The sequence below is a fragment of the Protopterus annectens genome, chromosome 15.part0 (genome assembly GCF_019279795.1).
Source record: "Protopterus annectens isolate FY-2018-M chromosome 15.part0, PAN1.0, whole genome shotgun sequence".
Lineage (NCBI taxonomy): Eukaryota > Metazoa > Chordata > Ceratodontiformes > Protopteridae > Protopterus > Protopterus annectens.
In genome coordinates this window covers 200,362,469-200,387,239 of record NC_056749.1, presented here as the reverse complement: position 1 = coordinate 200,387,239, position 24,771 = coordinate 200,362,469, and the positions used below count along the sequence as shown (strand labels likewise).

At 37.6% G+C, this 24,771-nt stretch overlaps 1 protein-coding gene across 2 annotated transcripts in view; it reads right to left on the bottom strand.

Annotated features, from left to right (window-relative positions):
- The window catches only part of LOC122790119 (rho GTPase-activating protein 20-like), an 872,483-nt gene that overhangs the window by 180,394 nt on the left and 667,318 nt on the right, over nt 1–24,771 (bottom strand). For both annotated transcript variants that reach the window (XM_044057693.1, XM_044057694.1), the window contains exons 6-8: nt 15,516–15,600; nt 13,978–14,055; nt 8,538–8,604 (exon numbers count right to left, since the gene is read on the bottom strand). In XM_044057693.1, the coding sequence (XP_043913628.1) occupies nt 8,538–8,604; nt 13,978–14,055; nt 15,516–15,600 (230 nt within the window). The remainder of the gene's footprint in view (nt 1–8,537; nt 8,605–13,977; nt 14,056–15,515; nt 15,601–24,771) is intronic.

Sequence of the window (24,771 nt, the reverse complement as noted above, 5' to 3'; positions counted from 1 at the left end):
TAACATGTAACATTTTAGAAATGTCTGGAAATCGCTGATTATTTTGGCTGAGGTGTTTCTGATGAAGGCCATTTTCATGGCCGGAAGTGCTTAAGCCTGTATTTGTGTCAATAAAAGGAAGTTTTCTTTGGGATTCACCACCTGGCAGCTTTTGGAATTTATTGCAACATCTTGCAAGTGTTTTTTGTATGTTTAACTTTGAACCTTCACTTGTACAGAGGCATATTTTTCAGTTTGTTTTTCATTGGACCATGTATATAGGTTTAGAATGTGTAAAGGTGGCTCAAACTAGACATTCCATGCACAAGTCCCTCCTGTGAAATAGTCTTCATTAGGTCCACCAGAATCCTTCCATAGATTTTCAGATTGATGATCAACTGGGAAATGGGATGATAATTTGTGAACCTTAATAGGTTCTTACCTGGTTTGTTCAAAACAGTAATGATACATCCAAGATAAGATAGTTTAACTTTGCATTCGTCCTAAAAAGAATGGTACAAAACCATCAAACCTGGCACCAACAAATCTGGTTGCTTCTGTTACAGCTCAGGATTTAGTTCATCCATGCCCAGAACTTTTCGTCTAGTATTTGCAATTAAATAGTTTTCACGGTCTTACATTATTGGTACTTCTAACATCTGTTGCTTGGTTATGCCCAACTGCTTCAGGATGGCATCTATTAAATGCCTAGCTCTGTCCTCCCAGTTGTCTCTCATTTTGCACCTTTCTTCATGCAGTTGTGCAGACAATCCCCTTAAAACATTGCCAATATCTTTGCAAATAACAACTGGGAAGACTCTCTAGAATAGCTAGCAGGAATTATAATGTCTCTTATTCTTTTCTAAGATCTACTGTGTGTAGAGCTTCTTGTACAATTTATACTACCTTTATTTCTAAAGCTCACGGTCATGCAGATGCTCCATACATTCTTCACTTCCCTTTAGTGTTCTTAGACTTGCTCATCTTTCTTGATATTTTTGCTTACCTGAAGAAGCTTTGCATTTCTGACTCAAAGCACTCCTATCATACTTTAACTGAGAAGCTTCCAGGAAAGTTGTTCTTAATGAAATCACATATCTTTTCCAGATAACTTGTATCATTTTGGACTTCAAGATTAGTTGGTCTGATCTCCAAGGTTTAGATGTCTTGTCATGTACACCAAACTCCAGCTGTAACATAGCAGTTGCATGATCTGATGGGGGTGGTTCCTGTCATGCATGTCTGCCTCAGTAATGGAATCCTCAGTTGGTAACATTCAGCAATAAAGTCTACTTGTTTCTGTTGTAAAGAATGAACTTAAGACGCACAATATCCTGCTATTATGACTGGCAGGCCCCATGATATGTGTTCCTATGTTACACCAAAGATTTCTGAAAAAATCTAGGCGAGTCTGTATTCCTATATTCATGATGGTACGCATCACTTGTGTCAGATCATGCAAACATCCATCTACCTATTTTTGACTTCTTCCTTTCATTTACTGTCTATCCCAGAGAGGCTGGCTATGACAAATATGGCTATCCCATCCTTTGAAGCTATATGGAAACTATGAATCCCATCACCCTCCCAAAAGGACTGCTGCACTCAGCAATGTGTTGTGGCTACTTTATAATCTTAAAGACAAACTAAATCAACTGTATATACCATGTTGAGTTTAACCTTGTGACATTTAATGAAATTCAGTGAGACAAACAGCTGAAGATATTTCTTGGCCTCTTGCTGTTCACCAGGTTCCTCTCCTACTCTCCCTAATGAAACCATCACATCTCTCATGAATGCAGTCAGGCTATTCTATATACACCTACAGTTTCCTTCATTTATTTCAGTGGCAAAACATCATTGCATAGACATTAATTAAGTTTAGCACAGGGATATCTCCACGTATGTAAATGATGCATCCCCCCCCCCCAAAAAAAATAATAATCCTGTCATGCAAGCTGGGTATTTGTCTTGGGTCCCTATTGACCACCACAGAAATATTAATGAGATTTGTTCCTGAGAATAGCCCTTACCCACCATTGGGGGGAGAAAACTGGAAAAGCCTCAGGAATGTTTTCAGCATAGTCTAGCCACCCCTTTTTATCTGATAAACAAATTACTATGAAACGAGCACCTGTTTTTGAAATTGATAACATTTGAAAAGTATTTTATTATTTTATTTTATTTTTCATCTGTTGACTGTGATGAATCACTGATCACAATGGACCACTTTCAAACTCAACCTGTGATGATAAAAAAAAAAAGAATTCAGTGCAAAAATTACAGGGAGAGACACAGGAAATACTCTAAATATCCATACATAAATGCTGAAGGTTGTATAGTAGCAGACTTACATAAAATAAATCATTTTAATTAACCTCGGTGATATATACTTTTGAAGGAAGTATAGTACAATACAGTGGGTTTTAATGTACTAACAGATGGTCCAAGTAATGCTACATATTAAAAAGCATTTGCATTTGACATGTTGAAATACATGCGTTTTCAAGTTATATATAAATTTGCTGAAGGTGGGGGCTTTCCATAGTGTTGTAGGGTGGGATTCCCGGATGTGAGATACTAACATTTGAAAATGTGTAGCTGGTACTGTTTCCTGGGGATGTATATGAGGGAGTGACTTAAGAGGTCCTTCTGAGGTTGTAGTGGAGGTTCTTCTTTGTAAGTCTGCTAGCAAAAGAAGGAAACGTTTTGCTTATAAATTAAATAGATATGAGAAGCAGAGATAAAAGCCAGTGCATGTCAGAGAGAGATGATTCTGCAAAAGTTATTGCCCATTGTCTGTAGGACATTTAGATTTTTGGAAGAAGTTTGTGTGAGCAGTGAGAATCCATGTCTGAGTTCTGAAAAGAGGACTCCCTTTCCAGTAGCTGCTTTGTTTTGTGGTGAAAAGAAATGGAAGATTTTCCAAGCCCAAAATTGTAGTGCTTCTATTTTTGTTTTTGTTTTGGATATATGTATGTGGAAGTCTTGGCTTTGATCTAACCAAACATCAAGGTATTTGTAGGTGGAGTGATTTTTTTTTTATAAACTTGTCACTGGCTTTGTACTGAATTGCTCATTAGATTTCAGCTTGTGCTTTGATGCAAAGAAGAGTTTTTTTTTTTATTTTTTGGTCTTGAGGATAATCTGCTTTTTGGTAAGCCAGTGGATAGGTAGTTAAGATATCTTCCAAATCAGTTTTGATTGCGTGGACTTTTGGACCTGATTTCTAGATGACTGCCATCTCTGTATGACAATGGGGATAGTTCATGATTATGATGCCAATAAAACCTAGGCACTATACATCATGCACGCTTCTTAAGAGAAACGTGTAACCAGATAAAACAATGAACAACTGGTTGCAATAACTGACTTGATTACTGCGATGAAAAACTGTAGGGCTGCAGAAATATCCTCCTCCTTAAGTAATGTCTGGAAATCTATTGAATGTCCTCTACTGATAATCAAACGTAGCAGTGCTCATTGCTTAGGATGATTGCAAGGATCCCTTGCTCTTACCTCCCATAATGTTTGATGTAATGTTTTTGCCCAAGACACTCTTTCCAACTTCCATACCAAAGGAATTAATAGCCAACTACCTTGGTGCACCTGCCCTCATATCTCCCCTGTCATAGCAATGGATACTATTCGTACAGGGGATCCCCTGCTACTCTGTCTCTCCATCTTTTTATGCAACCAGTGGTATGCTAAGTTATTCTGACGCCTGTAGAAATTGTATATCTGTGAATCCATGCACTTTGTATAAGCTGAAATTATTGGTAGAAAATATGATAAACTTCATGGAGCATCTGCATGAGGCAGAGGGTTAGCTGTTAAAAAAGCACCTGGTGACATGACTAGCTCTCTTTCTGTATTATGAGCCCAAATAATATAGGGAACAGCTGGGGGGGGGGGGGGCAGTCCAACTGCTGTAAGAGGCAGCCCTCTGCCAAGAAATGTAGTACAGCTGGCCCAGAGATCTGTGGGCCCTTACATTTATGAAGCTCATTTTTATTCTACAGATTTTTCATTTTCAGACTATTGTTCTGTAGTTTTATTTTAAATCATTAATAAGTGTAAGTCATTTACACTGATTGGCCTATAAAAGCATTGGTATTGATGTATTTATGAATACTGGACTTTTGCCAGTTTACACTTTCAAACAGACATAAGACAAACATAAACACACAAAAGATTAAGTACCTGACTATCATTTCCGGGGTTATGCATGTACCACAGATTCCTATACATGAGGACAGCATGACATCTCATAGTACTTAAGTTATACAAGACATACCCATTTGCTGCAGCCTCTAAAACAAATGCATCCGCCATTCAAGCCACCTCAGATGTCATATGCAGGTTCATCACTCTCTCTCCAAAAAATGCACACCACTTCAAGGCTATTAAAAAAAAAAACTAATGGTCATTCTTTGAAACAATGAGTCGACTTTCCAGTCTACCTCCCAGCTGTTTAAATTCATCAAGAATGAGACTTTCCCCCAGTAGCTTCCAAACTAATCAGGAATGCAGCAGTATATAGCCTTAGAAATCTAATCCATTCAGGTCCTCTCCAAACCCACCAAACTAGGCTTCAGTGCACAAAACATGTCTTCTCAGTTCATGGTCCTATACTGAGGGAAATTGTCCTCGCTCTCCTTAAAGATTATTCCTTTTACCTCAATATCTGATCAGAGCTAAAAGCACATCACAAGACTCAAGCCAAATACAACTGCTCTCTCTCTCTGGTTATAAAATGTAATGCTTCCTACACTACTTCCATGTGTATAACTTCCTCCAAGTCTATTTCTCATTGTAATACTTTCAACATGCCAACTCTGATATCCACTCTGTATATAGTGCATGTGTATACTGTGTTTCATCAGTGACTCTTCATATAACGTTACGTATTCATTGTCTTTATACCCCTCAGGCCAGCTCTGATATTCACTTTACATATAATGTGAGTATATATTGCATTTTGTCATTTGCACTGTACGTTAGGTCACATAGCTGCTGTTTTTCTCCCTGGGCGGAGACTGAAATATGTACAGTGGGATCAGTGCTCTACCTTGGCTAACAAATTCAGAATGAAAATAAGAATACATGCATACACACGTAAATAAATCGCTTTCTTTGGATGTACGGCAGACACAGCCAACCTATGTTTATAAATCTGTATTAGTTCCCTTCAGATTATAAGGTGTATTCAATACTGAAAATAAGAAATTGATAGATTTAGATTGAGTGAATGTTTGCGGGTTAAAACATCCATCGGGTAGGGAATTGATGCAGATCTTTTGCTTTCCTTGTGAAAGTGCATACTCTTACCAATGATTAGGCAATAAAACACGTACAGTCTCAGGTACAAAGACGGCAGCAGCAGTTGTAAAAGCCAGAATCTTTATTTGATAAAACTGTAGATGAGCGCTTTCGCGTATTGCTACGCTTCTTCAGATCAAAAACTAAAATCAATCCATCCTATTTAAGCACATTCTAATTATTCAATTAATTCAAACTCTCCAATGAACAAGATGGGGTGTGAACCATTAGTTAATGAAAGCACGTCTTCAGACTTTCCTTTAAAAACTGCTTGTAACTAAGAACTTGCCATATAAAATGACAGCAATTGAGTTGTTAAACAGAAATGAAGATATATAATAAATAGGTTCATAGATTAGTACTAGGCTAACTGCCCATGCGAGCCACTTTAAGCCTAGCCAATTATCCCTTGTGAGACTCAAACCCTGCACCTTGTATTTGTAAGGCAAACACCTTAACCATTAGGCCACCCTCTGAATAATATTTTATTTGTACTATGTGGAGCTTTTCTCCTCGGGTCTCCACTGAAAATGGGACAAAATCCCAGTTGGTCTTATCCGGTTAACAAATGTCATATGTGTTCATATATATGTGTTCATATGTTAGTACTAGGCTAAATGCCCTTGCGAGCCATTTTAAGCCTAGCCAATTATCCCTTGTGAGACTCAAACCTTTCACCTTGTGTTTGTAAGGCAAACACCTTAACCATTCAAGTAAAAGCTCCTCATGTGAACCTGGTTAAACTCATATAAAAGATATAAATAAAGTTGCAAGAAACAATATATCACCCAAGGGCACAGAACCTATTTAAAAATATGTACAAAGAATGCATAAAAGCAGAAAAATGAAAATGTATAAATACAGAAATGCAAAAAAAAAAAAAAATATATATATATATATATATATATATATATATATATATATATATACATATATATATATATATATATATATATATATATATGTATATATACATATATAAATATATATATAACTATATAGACAATACTGAATCTAAAAGCTTATAGATAAATACAAATATAAGTATCATGACAATACAAATATGACATTATTTACGAGACTTTAATACAGATCGTAAGGAGACATAGTTGTTGAGGCCTGGTGGATAATGGGCTCTTAATTTAAAAACCCATCCAAGTTCTTTACTCTCTAAATAATTCATATAATCTCCCCTTCTCTGATTCTGGGGGACAATCTGAAGTACTGTAAATACAAAACCATGATCTTTATAGATGGAGATATGTTTGGCTAGGGCATTTAACTGATTATTGTTTCTTATATCATATATATGGTTGTAAATCCTATGCTTAAGTTTCCTTTTGGTCATGCCCACATAAAATGCAGAGCAAGAGTGACACGTTGCTAAATAAATAAGACCTGAGGTGTCACAACTCGCAACAAACCTAGGGGTAAAGGAAAAGTCCAAATTTGGATGTATAAAATCTTGTGATATTGATATATAACCACAATAATTACAATTCCTGCATGGATGAGTCCCTCTTTCTTGTAATATACTCATGCCCATTAAACTAATATCTCTCGCTCTGGTATTATAATCAACGCATAACAATCTTTTCAAGTTCTTATTGTTCCTAAAAACAAATCTAGGTGTAGCCCTACTATATTTAGTACTTTGTCATCTAAGGTTAAGATACCCCAGTGTTTAGAAATGATTTTTTTAACATCTAAACTGTCATTGGTATACGTGGTTACAAACATGGCCTTATTGGAAAAGGTAGTGTTAGCCCTATTTCCATAGCCTATTTTGGTGATAATTTGATTCTCTGAATTTCTAGGCTCTCCCAATACTTCAGATTTAATTTGCCTTACTAACTTAGCATTATAACCCCTTTCAATGAAAATGAGTTCCATTTTCTCTAATTCCATATTTAAATTTATGGGATCCTTGCATAATTTCAGTAGTCTCTGAAATTGGCATCTCACTATCCCTTTGAAGATGTGACGGGGATGCATACTATCATATCGTAGTATGGCATTCTTCCAACAAGCTTTCCTGTGCAGAGAAGACAATAACCTATTGTTTTGAATGCTAAGATTTACATCAAGGAAACTTATGGTGTCATATGAAGCTTCTATAGTAAATCTTAAGAAGCTAGTGGTAGTTTCCAAATAGGATACAAACAAAAGGAAATCTTGCTCACTACCATCCCAAACCACAAGGACATCGTCCACAAAACGCTTGTATACCAGACATTTTTTGAAAGATTCATGACTAAATAAAAATTCCTTTTCTCATTGGTGAACCACTAAATTGGCATATGTATTCGTGCAGGGGGTGCCCATGGCAACCCCTGCAAGTTGTGAAAACATATGCTCTTTGAAACAAAAAACATTGTTACTTAAAACCAAATCTAACAACTGGCAAATCAGTATCTGCATATTGCAGTCTATTGATGGTGAAGCTTGCAACAGTTCTCTAACTAAGTCAATGCCCTTGTCGTTTGGGATGCAAGTGAACAAATTCTGGACATCCATAGTTAAGAGGTGTCTATCTCTACATAATTCAACTTCTAGATCATCTAAAAATTCCAGAAGCTGATAGGTGTCCTTCAAGACAGTCGGAATGTCATTGACAAGGGGTCTCAAACATTTTTCTAAATAGATGGAAATGTTTTCTGTACTCCATCCGTCTCCCGAGACTATGGGACGTATGAGAGGTGAATATGTCCCTTTGTGCATTTTGGGTAGTCCCTTTATTGCTGGGAGTTGAGGATGGATAGTATGAAAAAACTCATATAAATCCTTACTGATCTGTCGACACATCAATAAGTCATATAATGTGTCATTGATATCTCTAAGTATTTTATCCAAATCTTTTTCATCTATACTTTTATATGTTGAATGGTCACTAAGCATATTCTGCATGTATCTATCATAATCTTCCCTATTAAGCAACACAATCCCTCCCCCCCTGTCTGCGGGTCTGATAGCAATAGAGCTGTCTTGTGATCATTTCTTCAAGGACGTATTTTCCTCCTTAGACATATTAAAATATAAGCATTTCTTACTCCCTTCCAGGAAATAAGTATATATATCCCGCTCACACAATTTAACAAAAGTTTCAACAACCCCAGATAATGGAGGAGAAAAAGTACTTCTACGCTTGAATGAACAAGCACTTTGTGTGCATAATTTATCAGACAAACTAGAATCATCTTTACAAAACAACAATTTAAGAGCAAAAAAACTCTTACCAATGAGGGGGTAGGTAACTTCTTCCTTTCCAGATATCACACACAGGTGGTAGTCAGCTGCCCTGCCCTGTTAAAGAAAAACAGTGTTCAAACATATCAAAAACAAGCTGCCACAAATAAAAAAACAAAAACACACACACAGCCAAACTGAATACAAGCAAGATCACACTATGCAGGTTATTGGAGACTTGCCTGGGTTAGAGGAATCAAAACATGCAGTTACACAGTTAACAGTTTTATTTTAAGTGGCCTGCATTCTACTCCCCAAACATCAACCACTCTGAAATATTCAAACCACTTAAGGTACTGGAACCCACCTGCATGACTTTGTTCTACTTTGTCAAGCTACAACTACCATAGATTCCCATCCAGGAATAGTAAATGAAAATTTCTCTCTCCTTTTTGTTCTAGTGCAAGACATCTTCCTGACTTTTGTCAATATATAATAGTAAAACAGGAACAACAGTTAGAGAAGTAAACCATGAGCTCTGCATTGATACACAACATCTTTGTTTACAACAGTAGGTGGGAGACTGTAGTGGTTAAATTTTTGAGTAAAACACTTGGGATTTCTGCTTTCAGTTCCTTGTGAAGCCCTTCATTTATCTGAAACACTGCAGGGGCACCAGATCTTTTTTTTTTTTTTTTTGCATTTCTACTAAAAGGGACAAAGTCTCCATTAAAATGAAGGATTGCAGAAATATTGATATCAAGTTCTACAGAGATTTTATTATTTTTTTAACACAGAACTGTATTATGTTACATCACAAATCACACACTCACACAAATGGATCTGCTTTGTAGTATCAAGTTTCTGTAACGTCGAATTGCTTTTAGTCGAACCCAGATGATCGATGTTCCAGAATATTCAAAACTATGAAAATAGAAAAAAACTCTGTTTAGCAGGGGGAAGCCCCCCCCCCCCCTCCCACACCCTCTGCTAATTATATATACCAACTCCAAGATAGCATTACAGTGGGGAAAAGGACAAATTCCCCAATGTCCACTGCAGTGGAATCTCAGTACAAACAGTTCAACATTTTGGAACACTAATTATCCATTTTTAACAGAAACTGCTTCTAGATTCTACTAAAAAAACTACCAGAGGATGTCTTTTACATTATATTTCCCCCTCTCCCTTTCTTCGTACCTGTATTCTGATATCAATCCCTGGTAGGGGAAGGCAGTCTCTAGCATGCAGTTGAAATGTCTTCTTGGCCTCATCCTATTTTATTAACTTTCCTTCTCTAGTTATTTGCTCACAGAACCTTGGTTCCTTTATCAGTTTTCTCCAATTCTCTGTACCCTTACTTGCAGTCATCCCTATTGTCAAAATATACTTTTTCCATTCCCATGTTGGTTTAGTTCTTAGAATACTTTCTACTTTATGAATATAATTTTTTTTTGATTTCTCCAAATCTTTTGGGTTTCTAACACCATGATGGGAATGGACCCCATTCCTAAGTCAAAGTATGTTTAAAGTACATAAAATCAGTATTGTCCCAATCTTTGATGTCAGCCAAAAGTGCTCTTTGCAGCACCCGCAGTGTGCCCAGTAATGACTCGTGCAATTCATATGGAGTTACTTGTATTGGTAACATATACGATTGTGGATTTTCTTTTAATAAGATGCATGAGTCCTATTACTATTGGAACTGTCTGGGTATCTTTCTTCCATATTGCTCTCATTTCTGCCTGCAGATCTTGATATTTTGTGACTTTGTGTCTCTCTGTATGCCAGACACTGTAGTCAGTGGATGTAGCGATTTCAATGATCAATGTTATTTTTGTTGTCTTTTCACGGATCACTATAGCTGGTTTTCTTTCATCTATCTTTTGAACTGTTGGTAACGGGTGATCCCATGTGATATAGACTTCATCATTTTCTATGATGCTTTGTGGTTCATGTTTCCAGTGTTTTTCAGCCACTTCAATACCATAATGTTTGCACAATCCCCATTGCAACAGTCTTACCACATTATTATGGCTTTTAGTGTACAGTCCTCCTGCCATTAGTATGTCACAACCAGCAATGAGGTGTGCGACTGTTTTCAATTCTGTTTTAAAAAACCTACATTTGTCTGTTTCTCCTACATGTTAAATGGACTTTGTAAACCAACATGTGTGTAGCCTACTATCTTGGGCCGCCAATATTAACCTTTCATCTTTTGGTTTGAATTCACCTCTCCTTAACCATTGCTGCATTTGATCTTGATCAAAATGAGGTTCTTCCATACGTTTTCTATACTTGCAGCTATATTTATGCATTTTCCACATTTCTTGCCTTCTCATCTGATGCTTCATCTTATATTCTTTCTTTTGTTTTTTGGCACATTCAGTTGCCGCCTGATTTTTATCTACTTCTGGTTTGATTTCCATTCCTGCTTGACATCGATATGCTTCTGCTAGGCTAAACAGGGAAGTCATCTTAGATTTATTCTCATGTTTCAAAACTTCCACTACATTTGAGTCCTCTGAGGTCAGCAGATGTGTGCAGTCCCATGACTGCAGATCTAGACATGTAATCAGTTTCAAGGAGGCCCATATATCCTCCGGAAAGGGGAATATGTAATCTTGGTATACACTGATTTTTATATATATTTTGTTGAACATGAAGCATCCTTCTTGTTTTCTTATCTAATCTATCCAACATGTTTTGGGGCCAGTCAGTCACTCCAAAACTGTAAGTTAGGACAGGAAGAGCAAATTGGTTTGTAGCCTGAATTTTGTTGCTAGATGTCAATACTGTTTTCAGGATTAATTTAAGTCTTCTGAAATATTCCTTACTAAGTTTTATTCACATTTGTTCATGTTTTATTGTTGATCCTTCATTAATTCCCAAATATTTAAACACTCCCTCTTGCTCAAGTTCTTTTACATCACATTCCTGTCCCAGACTGATCTTTTCCTGCTTTATTCGTTGCTTTTGCACACTTAGCATGACTAAATGACATTCTTAAATCATCTGAAAAAGATTGACTACTTGCAGTTGTGCTTTTAGTTCCTCATCTGATAAGCTATACAGTTTTAAAATTTCGACAAAGAGAAGATAAGTTTTTACACTTTGTTTTCTAGGAGTCACATAAAATCAGTATTGTCCCAATTTGTTGATTCATTCTTCTCTCATCTAAAACAGAGAATAACTGTATCTCACTCCACTGGGCCAAATGGCTTCCTATAAAAGAACTTGTTGACTTATACCTTTCATGCCTTCTTCACAAAACCATATACAGTGACTGTACTCCTCCCCTAAGTAAAAGACTAGCCATTAAGTACACACTCTATGAATTGTACTGCCAGACCAATATTGCAACTGTACTTGTTCAACCAACTCATCTACAAGATGTGCCTTTCCAGTCTTAGCAACAAAAGAGCAGGACTGTCTTCCACTGCAAAATCTGTAATAAACCACTATATGAACAATTTAAGGAAAAAGTCAAGACTTCTTGGATGAGAGAACCACTTGCATATACTTCATACACTTTCCAATGAGGTAAATGGATCTAACTTAGTAAGCCTGCATTTTATATGCATCTACACTCTTATGTAACTAACATAACTACCAATTTGATCTACTACTACATAATGTCTTCCTCCTTACCTAACCTTCATTATCACTAAATCCTTTCAACTAAGTTAGATAACAGTAAATTGTCACTTGTCAAACCTCATCAATCACCCATGAACCCCAACTATGCTCTGCAGCTAAGAAATTTCATCAGCTGTCAGTTTTGTGTTTATATTTATAAGTTATTATATTTTTAGATTATTACAATTTATCATTCAGAAAGGATATAGTAAACTGTTTACTAAGAAGTATTACTCTCCAGAGAGTATACTAATAATGTACTCTTTTTGACGTTTGTACATATATTTTTATTCTGATTATTTTTCTGATAATTTTTGTATTTTGCATGTTGTAAATGATAGTTTCTGTACTTTACTCTTCAAATGTTTGTACTGCCTATGTGATATTCCTACTTTACAAAAGTGCTTTATATTTTACTCCACTATAATTCTCATGTTGTGGCTAAAATGGGTCCATTTTGGATCAGTCATCTATCCAAATTAGCAAGCATAAATAAATAAGAAAAAAATTAATTAGACTTGAGCTCGCCTCTTTGTAGTCATGAATTTTTATCTTTTTTACTGTCCTTGTATGGCTTGGCTAAAATCACCAGATGAATGCTGGTTCTTTTTCATAATCACCAGAAGTTATTTTACTGTAAGTGTTTTCTTTATTAACTTCTTTTTTCCAAGGAAGTATTCTAAGCCTGTTTCCATGTACTTGATTTATATGTTAACTGAAAATCATAAGTGCTGTTGACACTGCCCCTCGTCTCTTCTCATTTATATTTTGAAATGTTTTTTTTTTTCTCTTAGTTATTCTTAACCTTTTATTTTATTTATTGATTTGTTAAGCATGTAAACAAAGTGGCCATGGGCCTTTTTTTGTCCATGACTTGAGCACCATGGTAAAAAAACACAGATAAATGTAGAAAATTAAATTAGTACATCTATAGAATGCACAAGCATTCAGATGCACAACTATATACATGCAAACACAAAATACAGATAAATGCAAAGTAACACACTGATGTACACATAGAACACCAAATAATTAGATGCACAACTGCATACAATAAACACATATTTCTAAGCTATGCTGTTTAGTGTTATAAACGTTTATAAAGATAAATGACAATTTACAAAGGTAAAACATTTTCCTCTAATCATCTTGAGTGGATCTACCATCTCAGACAGTAATGGCTTACATATACTCTTTAAATTGTCTACCTCATCTCAAAATGACCTTATCAGGTAATTAATTGGGTTTGGTCTTGAGCCATCTTGCCGTCTTTAAGAGTTACTGTGTCCATCTTATTAGATCATATGACAGTATGGAGAATTGTCTCTTGTCCCTGTCTGTGTATACAGTGAATATTCATATGCAGCAGAGATGGTTATTTTCTTCATCTGTAGGAATGCATGTACTTGTCTTACTACTGACAAGCCTTACTTTAGTAACAGAGTCTTTATTTGTATGCAGTACTCATGCTATTCACCTTGTTACCACTTGTTTTGTAATGCAGTGAAAGTGCCTCATGCTTCACTGGATGAAAAAACAATGCAATGTATAAAGACATACACATTTTATGACAAAACAAAATATCCCAACAGTTCATAAAATCTTTATTAAAGCACTAAGCACTGTATGTCTGCAGATATGATCATGCAAAAATATTTGTGGGAGAGTGAACGCCCCATCACACACTAAGGAAAAATTATTGCTTTTTTCATATTTTAGAACATATTTTTTTCTCTTTCAGAGTAATAGTGACAAGTTTTTGTCTTGTCCTTTCTTTCTCTATTCTATATTATTTTTGTGTATTCATTTCTGCAGTTTACTCCTATAGTGTATTTTGCTTGTTTCACTTACCGTAATTCTAAGATTCTGTGCTGCAATTTCAGCCAGTGTATCTGCAGTGTCTGTGTTGTTTGCCATCACTGTTACAACCTAGGCAAAGACAAACATTTGGTCACGATCTAATCAAATGCAAAAATCATCTGCTATAGGTTATAAATATCTGGATTCATGATTTATGGATAGCATTTACCTGATTATTTCAACATCTATGTGATTTTGTTTAGTAGTTAAATCTGTCTGATACATAATCTGTTGATTTTTCAGCAACTGTAATTGATCCTCATTTATACAATGGTAGGAAGGTGCACCGACTAGTTAAATGACTTGATTTATTTAAGAAATCACTTTCTCAAAATAGGCATGTTGAATTGTCATCACTTAGGTGAAACTCACCTTGAGGACTGTACACAGGGCACAGGCTGCAAGGTAGGTGGAAGCATAAGCGTGGCTGAATGAAACAGCCTCAAAAATTATAATTTCTTTCTAATTTCTGCTGCTTGCCAAAGAAAATCAATGGCTTGCTAAAATTCCACCCATTCTTCCATTTTTCCAGATTAAATTCTCAAATTACATGCATATAATTACTCCCTTAACCAGGATTATTACAGTCTCACAGTAGCCAGATAGACAGAATACGTTAATTTGAGACTCTATACAAATGGACAAGCTAAGAATGTTTGATTTGGATTTGAGCTGCAATCAAGCCATAAGTTATGCTGGACTCTACAACCAGAGTAAAAGTAAATCAAATCCAGGATATTTCATGTCACTATATAACCGATAAAAACATGTCTGGCATGAGACCTGGACTTGAGCTGTACAGGTAAACCACAGTTAAGGTTCAAGTCTATTTCAAGTTCACTGTAATTAATTCCCTGTTGGGGTTCAGACTGGCAGTGGCTATAGTTTCAATATGCAACATGTAAATTGTTTGTACAGTTTCCTTCGAATTCTGTAACTGCTTTTAAGGTTCAGGACATTTGCCTTCCATAATCTGGGTTTGCATTTGAACTTGCTAGTTCCCATTGAGATTGGAAGTGAACCGATACCTATATGACAGAACGGTGCAGTTCTAGCAGGGAATATGAAGATGTCATTTGTTAAGTAACTGCAATTTATAGCTAAATGGGAAAGTGAAAAATAGAAATATCATGTCTTGTGTCATGAAAAACTCCCGCGATCCAACAGATTAATCATTTAAAGTGCATGCTAAAACTTTACTCCTGTACGAGATTCCTTCACTAGCCTAGCATTCAGCATTGCTTACAGATAAAAAAGACTGTCTGATATACATGAATAAATGTGGCTTGATGCGAGTCATAATTATCCTATTTAACCATATAATGAAGCCTTACATTGTCTTTTTTAAACACAGTGAACCTGTTTTCATTCATTCCCTATTCATATTCCTGATAATTCAACTTATCTTTGATATCTTTAATACACATTAATTATCCTAGTCTAAAAAAACTCATTACTGACAATGCAGTATCTCCATCACACAGCATATGAGCCTATGGTTTTAAATACTTGTTCTTTTCTGTACTTACAGATGAGCCATCTGTTTCATCAAAGAGCAAAATGTTTATTGCCATTTTCTTAGGATATTCATCACGTTTCATTTCACTGATTTGCCTGGACAAAAGAAAAAGCATATTTATGAACTTAAAAATGGAGCCAAGCACATGTGATTTTCTGTCTGCATGTATTTATTGTATACATTCTTTTGTTGGCCGTAATAGTAAACTGAACCTAAAAGGAGACATGAGAATTCACATGATTGACAGGTTCATAACTATTTACAATAACTGCTACTGTAAACAGAACTAAATCAAAAATAGAAGAGTATAAATAAAGATCTAATGAGAAGATAGTTATATAATACTGTTGGTTTAAATATTAAGAAATGAGCATACTACTGTAGTTCAAAACAACATTCTGAAATACACACAGACACACACAGACACACACAGACACACACAGACACACACAGACACACACAGACACACACAGACACACACAGACACACACAGACACACACACTATGACCTGGGAAGTCCTAGTACTCTTGTGTAGTAGGTTTGTACCCCTTGTATATCAGCGTTGAGGTTTTAGACACTTGGGAGTGGTAGCTTTTTAATGTTAAGCGTGAATACACATTTGCATAAACCTGATTTAGCCACTACCTAAATGTAACGCATTATTGGAAAATGGAAAACCTCACATTCATTCCATCAGATTTAAGAAACCAGATTTCAAGCAACTGTACTTAAAAATGTTCTTAGTAGAAGTATTCATAAAATGTATATAAATAGTAGCTCTGCACTACAGAGAATAGTGGCTCTTTCAAAAAAAGAAAAGCCATTTAAGAGATTCCAAGTAAATTCCAAGTTTTTTTAAGTGAAGATTAGAATTACATCTTAAAGGTTAGCAGTCAGTGTCTTTTCTTCTAAATAATAGAAACAATTCTCCAGTGAATGGAGCAAAGCAAGGCGTAGAGATTTTTGCCACTGTCACTCCTCTTAGAGGAAAGTTGAGGATGGCTGACCTTTCTAAATCTCTTATCTATAGACATTAGTCTGTAAGACTGATTTATTCTAGCATATCTATTGACAACTGGGTAGGAAAAGTTCAAATTAAAGGGTTTGAAGATGTGAGCTAACCCTAAAGTCTTTTCATATAATGACTGGAACATAGTAATTTCTGTTTACATATGGATAACTGAGAGCCTGTACTGGCATCAAGTATGATTAGTCAGTAAACCTTGTAGGGTAGGGCACAGAAAAGTAAATGCTTATTTTTTGAGAAGTGTAGGCAATGAAAGAACTTATGTTCAATTTGAGCTAATGAATTCACTTCCCACCGCCTTGTGATCTTTCAGCAGTAGCTAATCTGCATTTATGTTGGTAGGGTTTGCTCTGAATGGCAAGAAAAGGCTATTTGAGGTGAAATCAAATGTTGATCCACATAAAGGTCAGAATGATTGGAATAATTTATCAACCACAGTCAGGGATCTTCCATTCCACTAGGTAAGGCTTGATTTTGACAATCAAACAGAATCAGCTTCATTCAGGGAAGAACGGATCATTTTAAAGGAAAACGTGGACTTTTTATAAGAGAAGTATAATTTCAACTTAAATTTGACTAAGCTGTTGGAATGGGAGAAATAAGTCAGGATTAATTCATCAAGACAAGACCTGAATCAATGGCAAACTTTAAATTTGTTTAATTTCAAGAATATGAAGAAAGTAAACAAAAGCATAGAGGTAAGCCAATACTAAGCACAGTATAGGTAAATCACAGTTTGTGACATTATCACATTATAATTGGTTGTAATTTTTTAAATATAAATAGACAACATTAATACAATGAACATACCAAAAGGTAATTTTTGGATACCCTGTCTGACATCTGCCAAGAGTCTTATCCTGGAATTCCTCTTTGATCTTCGACTTCAGTGGCCCTGGTACAGTTCTAGCTTACTCCTTATGGAACGGGACCTTGCTAAGTCAGATTCAGTAGTGTGCAAGCTCAGGGAGTCAGTGAAGAGAAAATGAGAACAGTCCAATATGAAACCAATCACATCAGTAATTAAGGACTTGTTTTTTGTTTATACTCTACCCACATTTCCACTCTCCGCTGTGTAGACAGCGATGTCTGTGAGGAACTAATCTACTGATGACCTGCCATTGTTTTCCCACAATTTATCCTACAGGGCTAGATTCTGCAATCACAGATGGTTGTAGTCCTTAATGGAAAGTACTTCCTGTCCTTTTGGGTAGGTGAGTTGCAAAATGCCAGTCAGACCTTATGATAAGTGAAGGTTAACTCCTCAGGCATTGGGTGCACTTGGGTGGACTTTTCCTTCTCTTCGATTTGCATCTTGTCTTAATGAGTTGATCTTGACTTATTTATATGTCACAGTACGAGTTCAGCAAACAATACATATATTTTATATATATATATATATATATATATATGTATATATATATATATATATATATATATATATATATATATATTGTTAGAAATCAGGACATAGATACATTATTTACAGTCAGGCATGTAACAATAGATATTGTTAGACAAGAGCATGTTAAAAGTTCAAGTTCTGCTAAATAAATGGAGGGCAGAAAAAGGCAGAGGATTCCTGGGTTAAAAGGTAAAGAAAAGATGAGACTTGCATAAATATAAAATTACTTATGCAATATGTACGTTTACAAGGGACTGCTAGAAAACAAGATCAAATGACTACTCCTGAGTGGGTTAGTTACGAAGAGGTTGCATTGAGATAAATTAATGAAACATACCTCTCAACCTCTTATAGTAAGAAATCTTGGACAAAGCCATAAATAAAAGTCGGACAAAGACCCAAAAATAGAGAGAATTTTTAAATATTGCTCTTATAAACTTAGAAAGTTTATAGAATAACAGGTTTTGCATTAGCATGACATTTCTGAAGGGTATGAAGTCTGAAAATCAAATGTCTATCATGTTTGAACTTCAGTCTTTTATGATTTGCCCCTAGCTGCCAGAAAACCACAATCTTATGAAAAATGGACCACAAATATGAGGCAAAAATTTGGACATACTGCAAAAATCTGTACAGTTGTAAGGTATGTAATGAAATAGTTCAGGAGTGTATGTTAGAAAAGGAAAAGCTTATCAAGATTTCTTATTCCAGGGTTCAAGTTCCAGACAGCAAGTGACATTTTAGAAGGATCTTTCAAATGTGCTAGAGTGAGCACAAAAAATAGTTGTCTTTCATGACCTTGGCAGGCTGTATATGAAAGCAACTGATTACTGGCAGAGTGGTGGAGCAAGCGAAATAGTTATATCACAACACTTTGTTTACTGACCGAGTTCTTCATCTGCAGTTAGTGTTTTGTGGAGTCTTTGTGTCTTTATTGTCTCTGAGTTTTATCTTCTGGTTTGTGTTTCCTAAACAACACAAAGACATGGTGTAGGTGAACTGGAGTTTTTCCAGTATGTAGGCAAGCATGTGGTGTGTGATTGTGTCTTATCATAGACCTAACTTGTTAGTGGCAGTCTCTCTATATATGTGTGTGTAAAAATTATGGAAAAATATCAAGAATTGTATCTGTAGTCACACAACACTTGGGAAGTGGGGTGCACATATATATATTTTTGTCAAACATCTGTATAAACAGCAACTTTCCTTACTCTTACCAGCAAAAGACCTCCTTAATTCAACCTGCCCGATTCAGGGGTATGCAAGGTTCTATGTAGCAGTAAAAAAGAACAATTAACAAGCTGTAATCTTCTACCTTTTGGAAGTAAGTGTAAGAAAGCCTGCTGTGTATATATATGTCTGATAGCAAGAGGGTGAAATATATTGCTGCAGTCTTTTGTTCTTTCGCCAACATCCTGGTCTAACAATACAGAGGTACACAGACTGCATTTGCCTTTTGGAGGTATGAGTGAAGAGGCATGTTGTGTGTGTATATGACAGTAGAGTCTTGAAATGCATGAATGGAGCTACCTATACTGAGCCAGAAATGCCATTAAATATAACTCCCCCTGCTATCACTACAGAAACCGGTCCTTTATGCTCTCTCTAAGGCCAAGAACACTGTATCAATGGGGCCTAATAATACCCTAGGATGCCTTCTATGTAGCATGAATCATGACCTGTCAGGCCCTATGGAATTGCTATTTACCTGTAGCCTTCAATTAGGCTTTGTGCCTCATGAATAGAGAACAGCAACAGTCATTCCTCTACACAAAGGTGGGCCATCTACAGGACCCATAAGTCTCACTAGTCTAATATGCAAAGCCATGGAAATGATCAATAACGATATAGTAAACCTCCAGACAATGATTCCAACCCAATTTGGTTTCATCAAGGGCATGTACTACTTTGAAAAGGTCCACAAAACAATGGATGAGGGCAACATAGTTCACACTGCCTACTTTGACCTAGCCAAGGCATTTGGCATAATACCCCACTCTGGCATTGTTGACAAATTCAATAGGGTAGGTACAAACCAGTGTGTCACCTGGTGGATAGCCAACTGGCTCACAGACAGGACCCAGGAAATTAGAACTGGGAAGTCCCCCTCTACAAAGAGGCCAGTCACAAGTGGAGTTCCTCAGGGATCAGTCCTTGGACCCCTCCTTTTTGGCATTTGCTTCTCTGAAGTCAAGGCCAATGTCAGTGGTCTCTGGCTGACTACATTTGCAGATGATTGCAAATTAGGAGCTGTCATTGAATCCCACACTGATATAAATGTTCTCCAGGAGGGGCTGACACAGACAAACAACTGGTGTCAGAGGCATGGACTAAAACTAAATGCCAAAAAATGTATAATAGTATCCGTCCCTCATTATCTATCATATTGACAATACACCCCTTAGAGTTGACCCAGTAGACAGGGACTTAAGGACACATACAGATAGTAATCTAGCCTTGGCCCATTACTTGTCTAGAGTAGTGACGAACTCATTCTATGTTGCAAAAATTATAAACAAAGGTATGACATCTAGGTCCAAGGAAGTAATTGTTCCACTGATGTTCTTTGTGTTTCACTGTTGCAGTCATCACATTTGGGTTATCCTGCTGGCAGGTTGCCCTCAATCGGCCTGAATTCCAAAGTCTTGGGTCCTGCGTCAGTTGCTGTCACCTCTTCCCTGACGTCAGGTCGTCAGGGGTATAAAAGATGCAGCCGACGCCATTTTATTTAGTCTTTCTTGCCGCGCGGTGCCTGAAGCAGAAGCAGTTCGCAAGTGCCGGTCGGCCAACTCCTGAGATTTTCGTGTTCGGGTTTCAGATCCGAAGTCTTCATTAAAAGCTAAATACTCCGTTGGGGAAACTTTTTTCTTGCTCCAGACCGATGTCAGAAAAAGTTAATTGTATTTCTTGTGGGAAGCAAATATCTCATAAGGACTTTCATTCTTATTGTATTCCTTGCCTAGGCCCTGACCACGATGCTGCTAGTTGTCGGTTTTGTGCTAGATTTAACCAACGCACTATTAAGCGTTGGTGCGATTTTGCATTAAGCTATTTTGGGCGAAGATTTAATTATACAATGTCATTGGATAGCCACCCGACTACCGGAGTTCACAAAAAACGAAAAGAAAGACAGGCAGCTGAGGTCCAAAACCGACAACGAAGCTTCTCCTAAGCAAGTCGCCGGTCCTCAGTGAGGTGCTTTCACAGCACCTGACGCCCGCTACTTTAGAGTCACAGGCTGCTACCTATTCCCATGTGGAGTCGGCCAGGCCGATGGAAACTCAAGGTAGTGGAGCCTCGGAGATAATTCCCTCAGATGGGTCTGCAGCCGCTGAGCAGGCATCGGCTTCTGAGGGTGTATTCAGACCCAAACAATTATATATTAAACCGACTTCAAAGACAAAGGCTAAAACACCTTTAAAAGCAAAGAAACAAGTTCACCAGCCACAAGGACAGGCCTCCATGCCCAAAAAACAGATGCTCAAAATGGCCGAAGACTTAATTACCTTAATCAGGGGTTCTCATACCCCTCCTGATAAGAGGCCTAGGCAAGAGACACACTATGAATCTTCAGATCAGGTTTCCATTTCTTCTGATTCCTCTTCTGATCAGGAATATTCTCTTCCCCCCATGAGGATTCTGATGCTGAAGAGTCAATTCCTTCAGCTTTTCCTCCTGAGGACTACTCTTTTGGGGAACCTTGCATACCATGAGGGAGCACTTACACTGGGAGAGCCAAGATTTTTCAGAATCTAAGAAAAGGCTCAGAGGCTTACTTTTACTACCTCAACACAGGCTTCTAGCTATTCCACCTGTGTTAGACATTGTAGATGATGTGTTCTCGGAGTCTAGTCTGACCCCTGACTCTACCTCCAGCTCCTGTTAAGCCAGACAGATACTACAGGGTCCCTGACTCTCATAAATTCCTTTTCAAAAACCCTACTGCTGACCCAGAAACTATTTCACAGGGTCCGAAAGGGGTCAAGGCTTCTACTGCAAAAAACCGTACCCCCTCTGACAGGGATTCTAGGGCACTGGATAGATGGGGGAAAAAAGATTTACACATCTGCTACTTTGGCTATAAGGGCTTTAAATTGCCAGTTTCATATGCTCAAATATCAGCAATATATCATGACACTGTTTAAACAGAAAATGATGGCAAATTCTGAATGTGTGGAAAACAAAGAAATGCAGGATTTATTGCATGCAGCTGAACAAGTTGGAAAGCATACTTTGCAATGTGGGTTCGATTCTCTGGAGGTCTCCTGCAGGGCCGCTGTTACGGGTTCTGTCATTAGGAGGCATGCTTGATTAAAGGAACAAAATCTGCCTGACCATGTTAAAGCAAAATTATTAGATGCTCCTTTACAACATGACACCTTGTTTGGTGTTAAGGCAAAAGAGGTGTTAAAGAAAATGGAGGACAAAACTAAATCTATGCAAATGGTCAAGGATTTCTTACAGGTACAGCCACCTAGATTTAGCAGACACTGGCCTACAAAGAATTGGTCCTTTCCAGTCTCAGACAAACCTCAAAGGGGCAGATCCAGATGCCTTAGAGGCAGATCACAGCCGCAAGGTTTCTACAGGTCTAAGCAGTGGAGTTGCCTCTACCTCCAAAGGTGGAGAAGACAAATCACACCCATACAGGAAACAGTCCCAATGACTTCCCCATGCCTGCACCAAGCACTTATCCTCTGGCAACACCCTTAGGGGGAAAACTAGCAGTTTTTTCTCAAAATTGGCACATTATAACCCAAAACAAATGGGTTCTAGACATAGTGTCACAAGGCTACAAGTTTCATTTCCATACCCCGCCAAGAGCAAACGGTTGGCCAAAAAATCAATGGGCAGAGGCTCAAAAACAAGTCGCTGCTCTCATGGACATGAGGGCAATTCAACAAGTGCCACAGCAAGAGCAGGGACAAGGATTTTACTCAAGACTTTTCTGGGTATCCAGGAAGGACAAAGTATGGAGACCAATACTGGACCTATCTATTCTAAACACTTTCCTGGATATACCAAAATTCAAGATGTTGACCTTACAGCAGCTTCTGCCCATGCTGGGCAGCAAGGCTTGGCTCATGACTTTAGACCTAAAAGAGGCATACCTGCATGTCCCAATCAGACAATTATGCAGAAGATACCTCAGATTCAAGGCTGGCTCAAAGCATTACCAATTCTCTGCACTGCCCTTTGGCTTATCTACTGCGCCCAGGGTCTTCACAAAGTGTCTGGCACCAGTAATTGCTTACTGCAGACAAAGAGGAATACAAATATATCCTTACTTGGACGACTGCCTCATACAAGCAGAGAACAAGGACATTCTACTACAGCATCTGACTTTTGTGATAAGACTTTTAACATGCCTAGGGTACACAGTCAACAAAAAGAAATCAAAACTAGTACCCTCTCAAGAGATAATATTCCTGGGTGCAAGCTTAAATACAACTGCCCAGATGGCTTATTTCACTCCAGACAAACAAAGGCAACTTGACTACCCATTTCAAGGAAATGGCAACAAAGGTCCAGTTATCTGCAAGAAAAATTCTGCAGGCTTTGGGCTTCATGGCATCCTGCATTTTACTAATTCCATATGCAAGACTGCATATGAGGAAAATTCAATGCTACCTAAAAAGTGTCTGGACACAACATTGCCACAGTCTGGAAACAATGATTATTCTAATACCCTGCCTGCAACAGGAATTTCGATGGTGGGCAAAGGCTTGTCACCAAAACAAGGGACAGCCATTCTCACTACCCCCAGCCAGGCAGAGCCTAACGACGGATGCATCAGATTATGCCTGGGAGGCACACATGGCAGGAAGAGGCATTCAGGGAACCTGGTCCACAAACCAAAAGCATCTACATATCAATGAAAAAGAGATGCTAGCTGTTCAAAATGCCCTGACAGCCTTCAAGGACCTACTTCATCCGGGACAACTACTGATAAAGACAGACAACACCACGGTCATGTGGTACATAAACAAGCAGGGGGGAACTCATTCTTTCCCCATATGCAGACTAACCATGGCTTTATGGGACACAGCATTGACTTGCCAAGTTCATCTGCAGCCACAATTCCTGCCAGGAAAGGAAAATACTCTGGCAGATGAACTAAGCAGAAACCTCATGGATCCCCACGAGTGGCACCTGTATCCACAAGTCTTCAGCATGATAACAATGGAATGGGGACGCCCGGACATAGATCTATTTGCCTCCCCTCAAAACAATCCACTAAGAAGATTCTGCACAAGGACTTATCACAGACAAGCTTGGAAAGTGGACGCCTTATCTTTCAACTGGACAAACCCATCAGTATATGCCTTTCCTCCACTGCCTCTCCTCCCCAAAGTACTCCTAAAGGTCAGGCAGGAGAAACCAGAAATGATTCTGATTGCCCCAGACTGACCACACCAGTACTGGTATCCGATCTTAAGGAACTTGTCCCAATGCCCAGCCTGGACCTTACCTCAAATACCTAATCTACTGTCCCAACAAAACAATCAGATTCTGCACAGCCAACTCAGGACCGTAAACCTGGCAGCATGGAGGATAATGTAGCCATACAAACCACACCTCTCAGTCAAGCTGTGACGGATGTCATTTTAGAAGCCAGAAGGCCTAGTACTAGAAAATCCTATGCTGGGAATGGAAGAGATTTTGCGCTTGGAACCAAGCTCAAGGAACTGATACAGCTGTCCCAAATATTCCTCAGATTTTGCAATATTTAACTGAGATGCTGGACAAAGGCCTATCTTTTTCATCAATTAAAATCCATGCCTCTGCCATTTTGGCTCATTACAATACAGAGCCACCACTCTTTTTCTCAT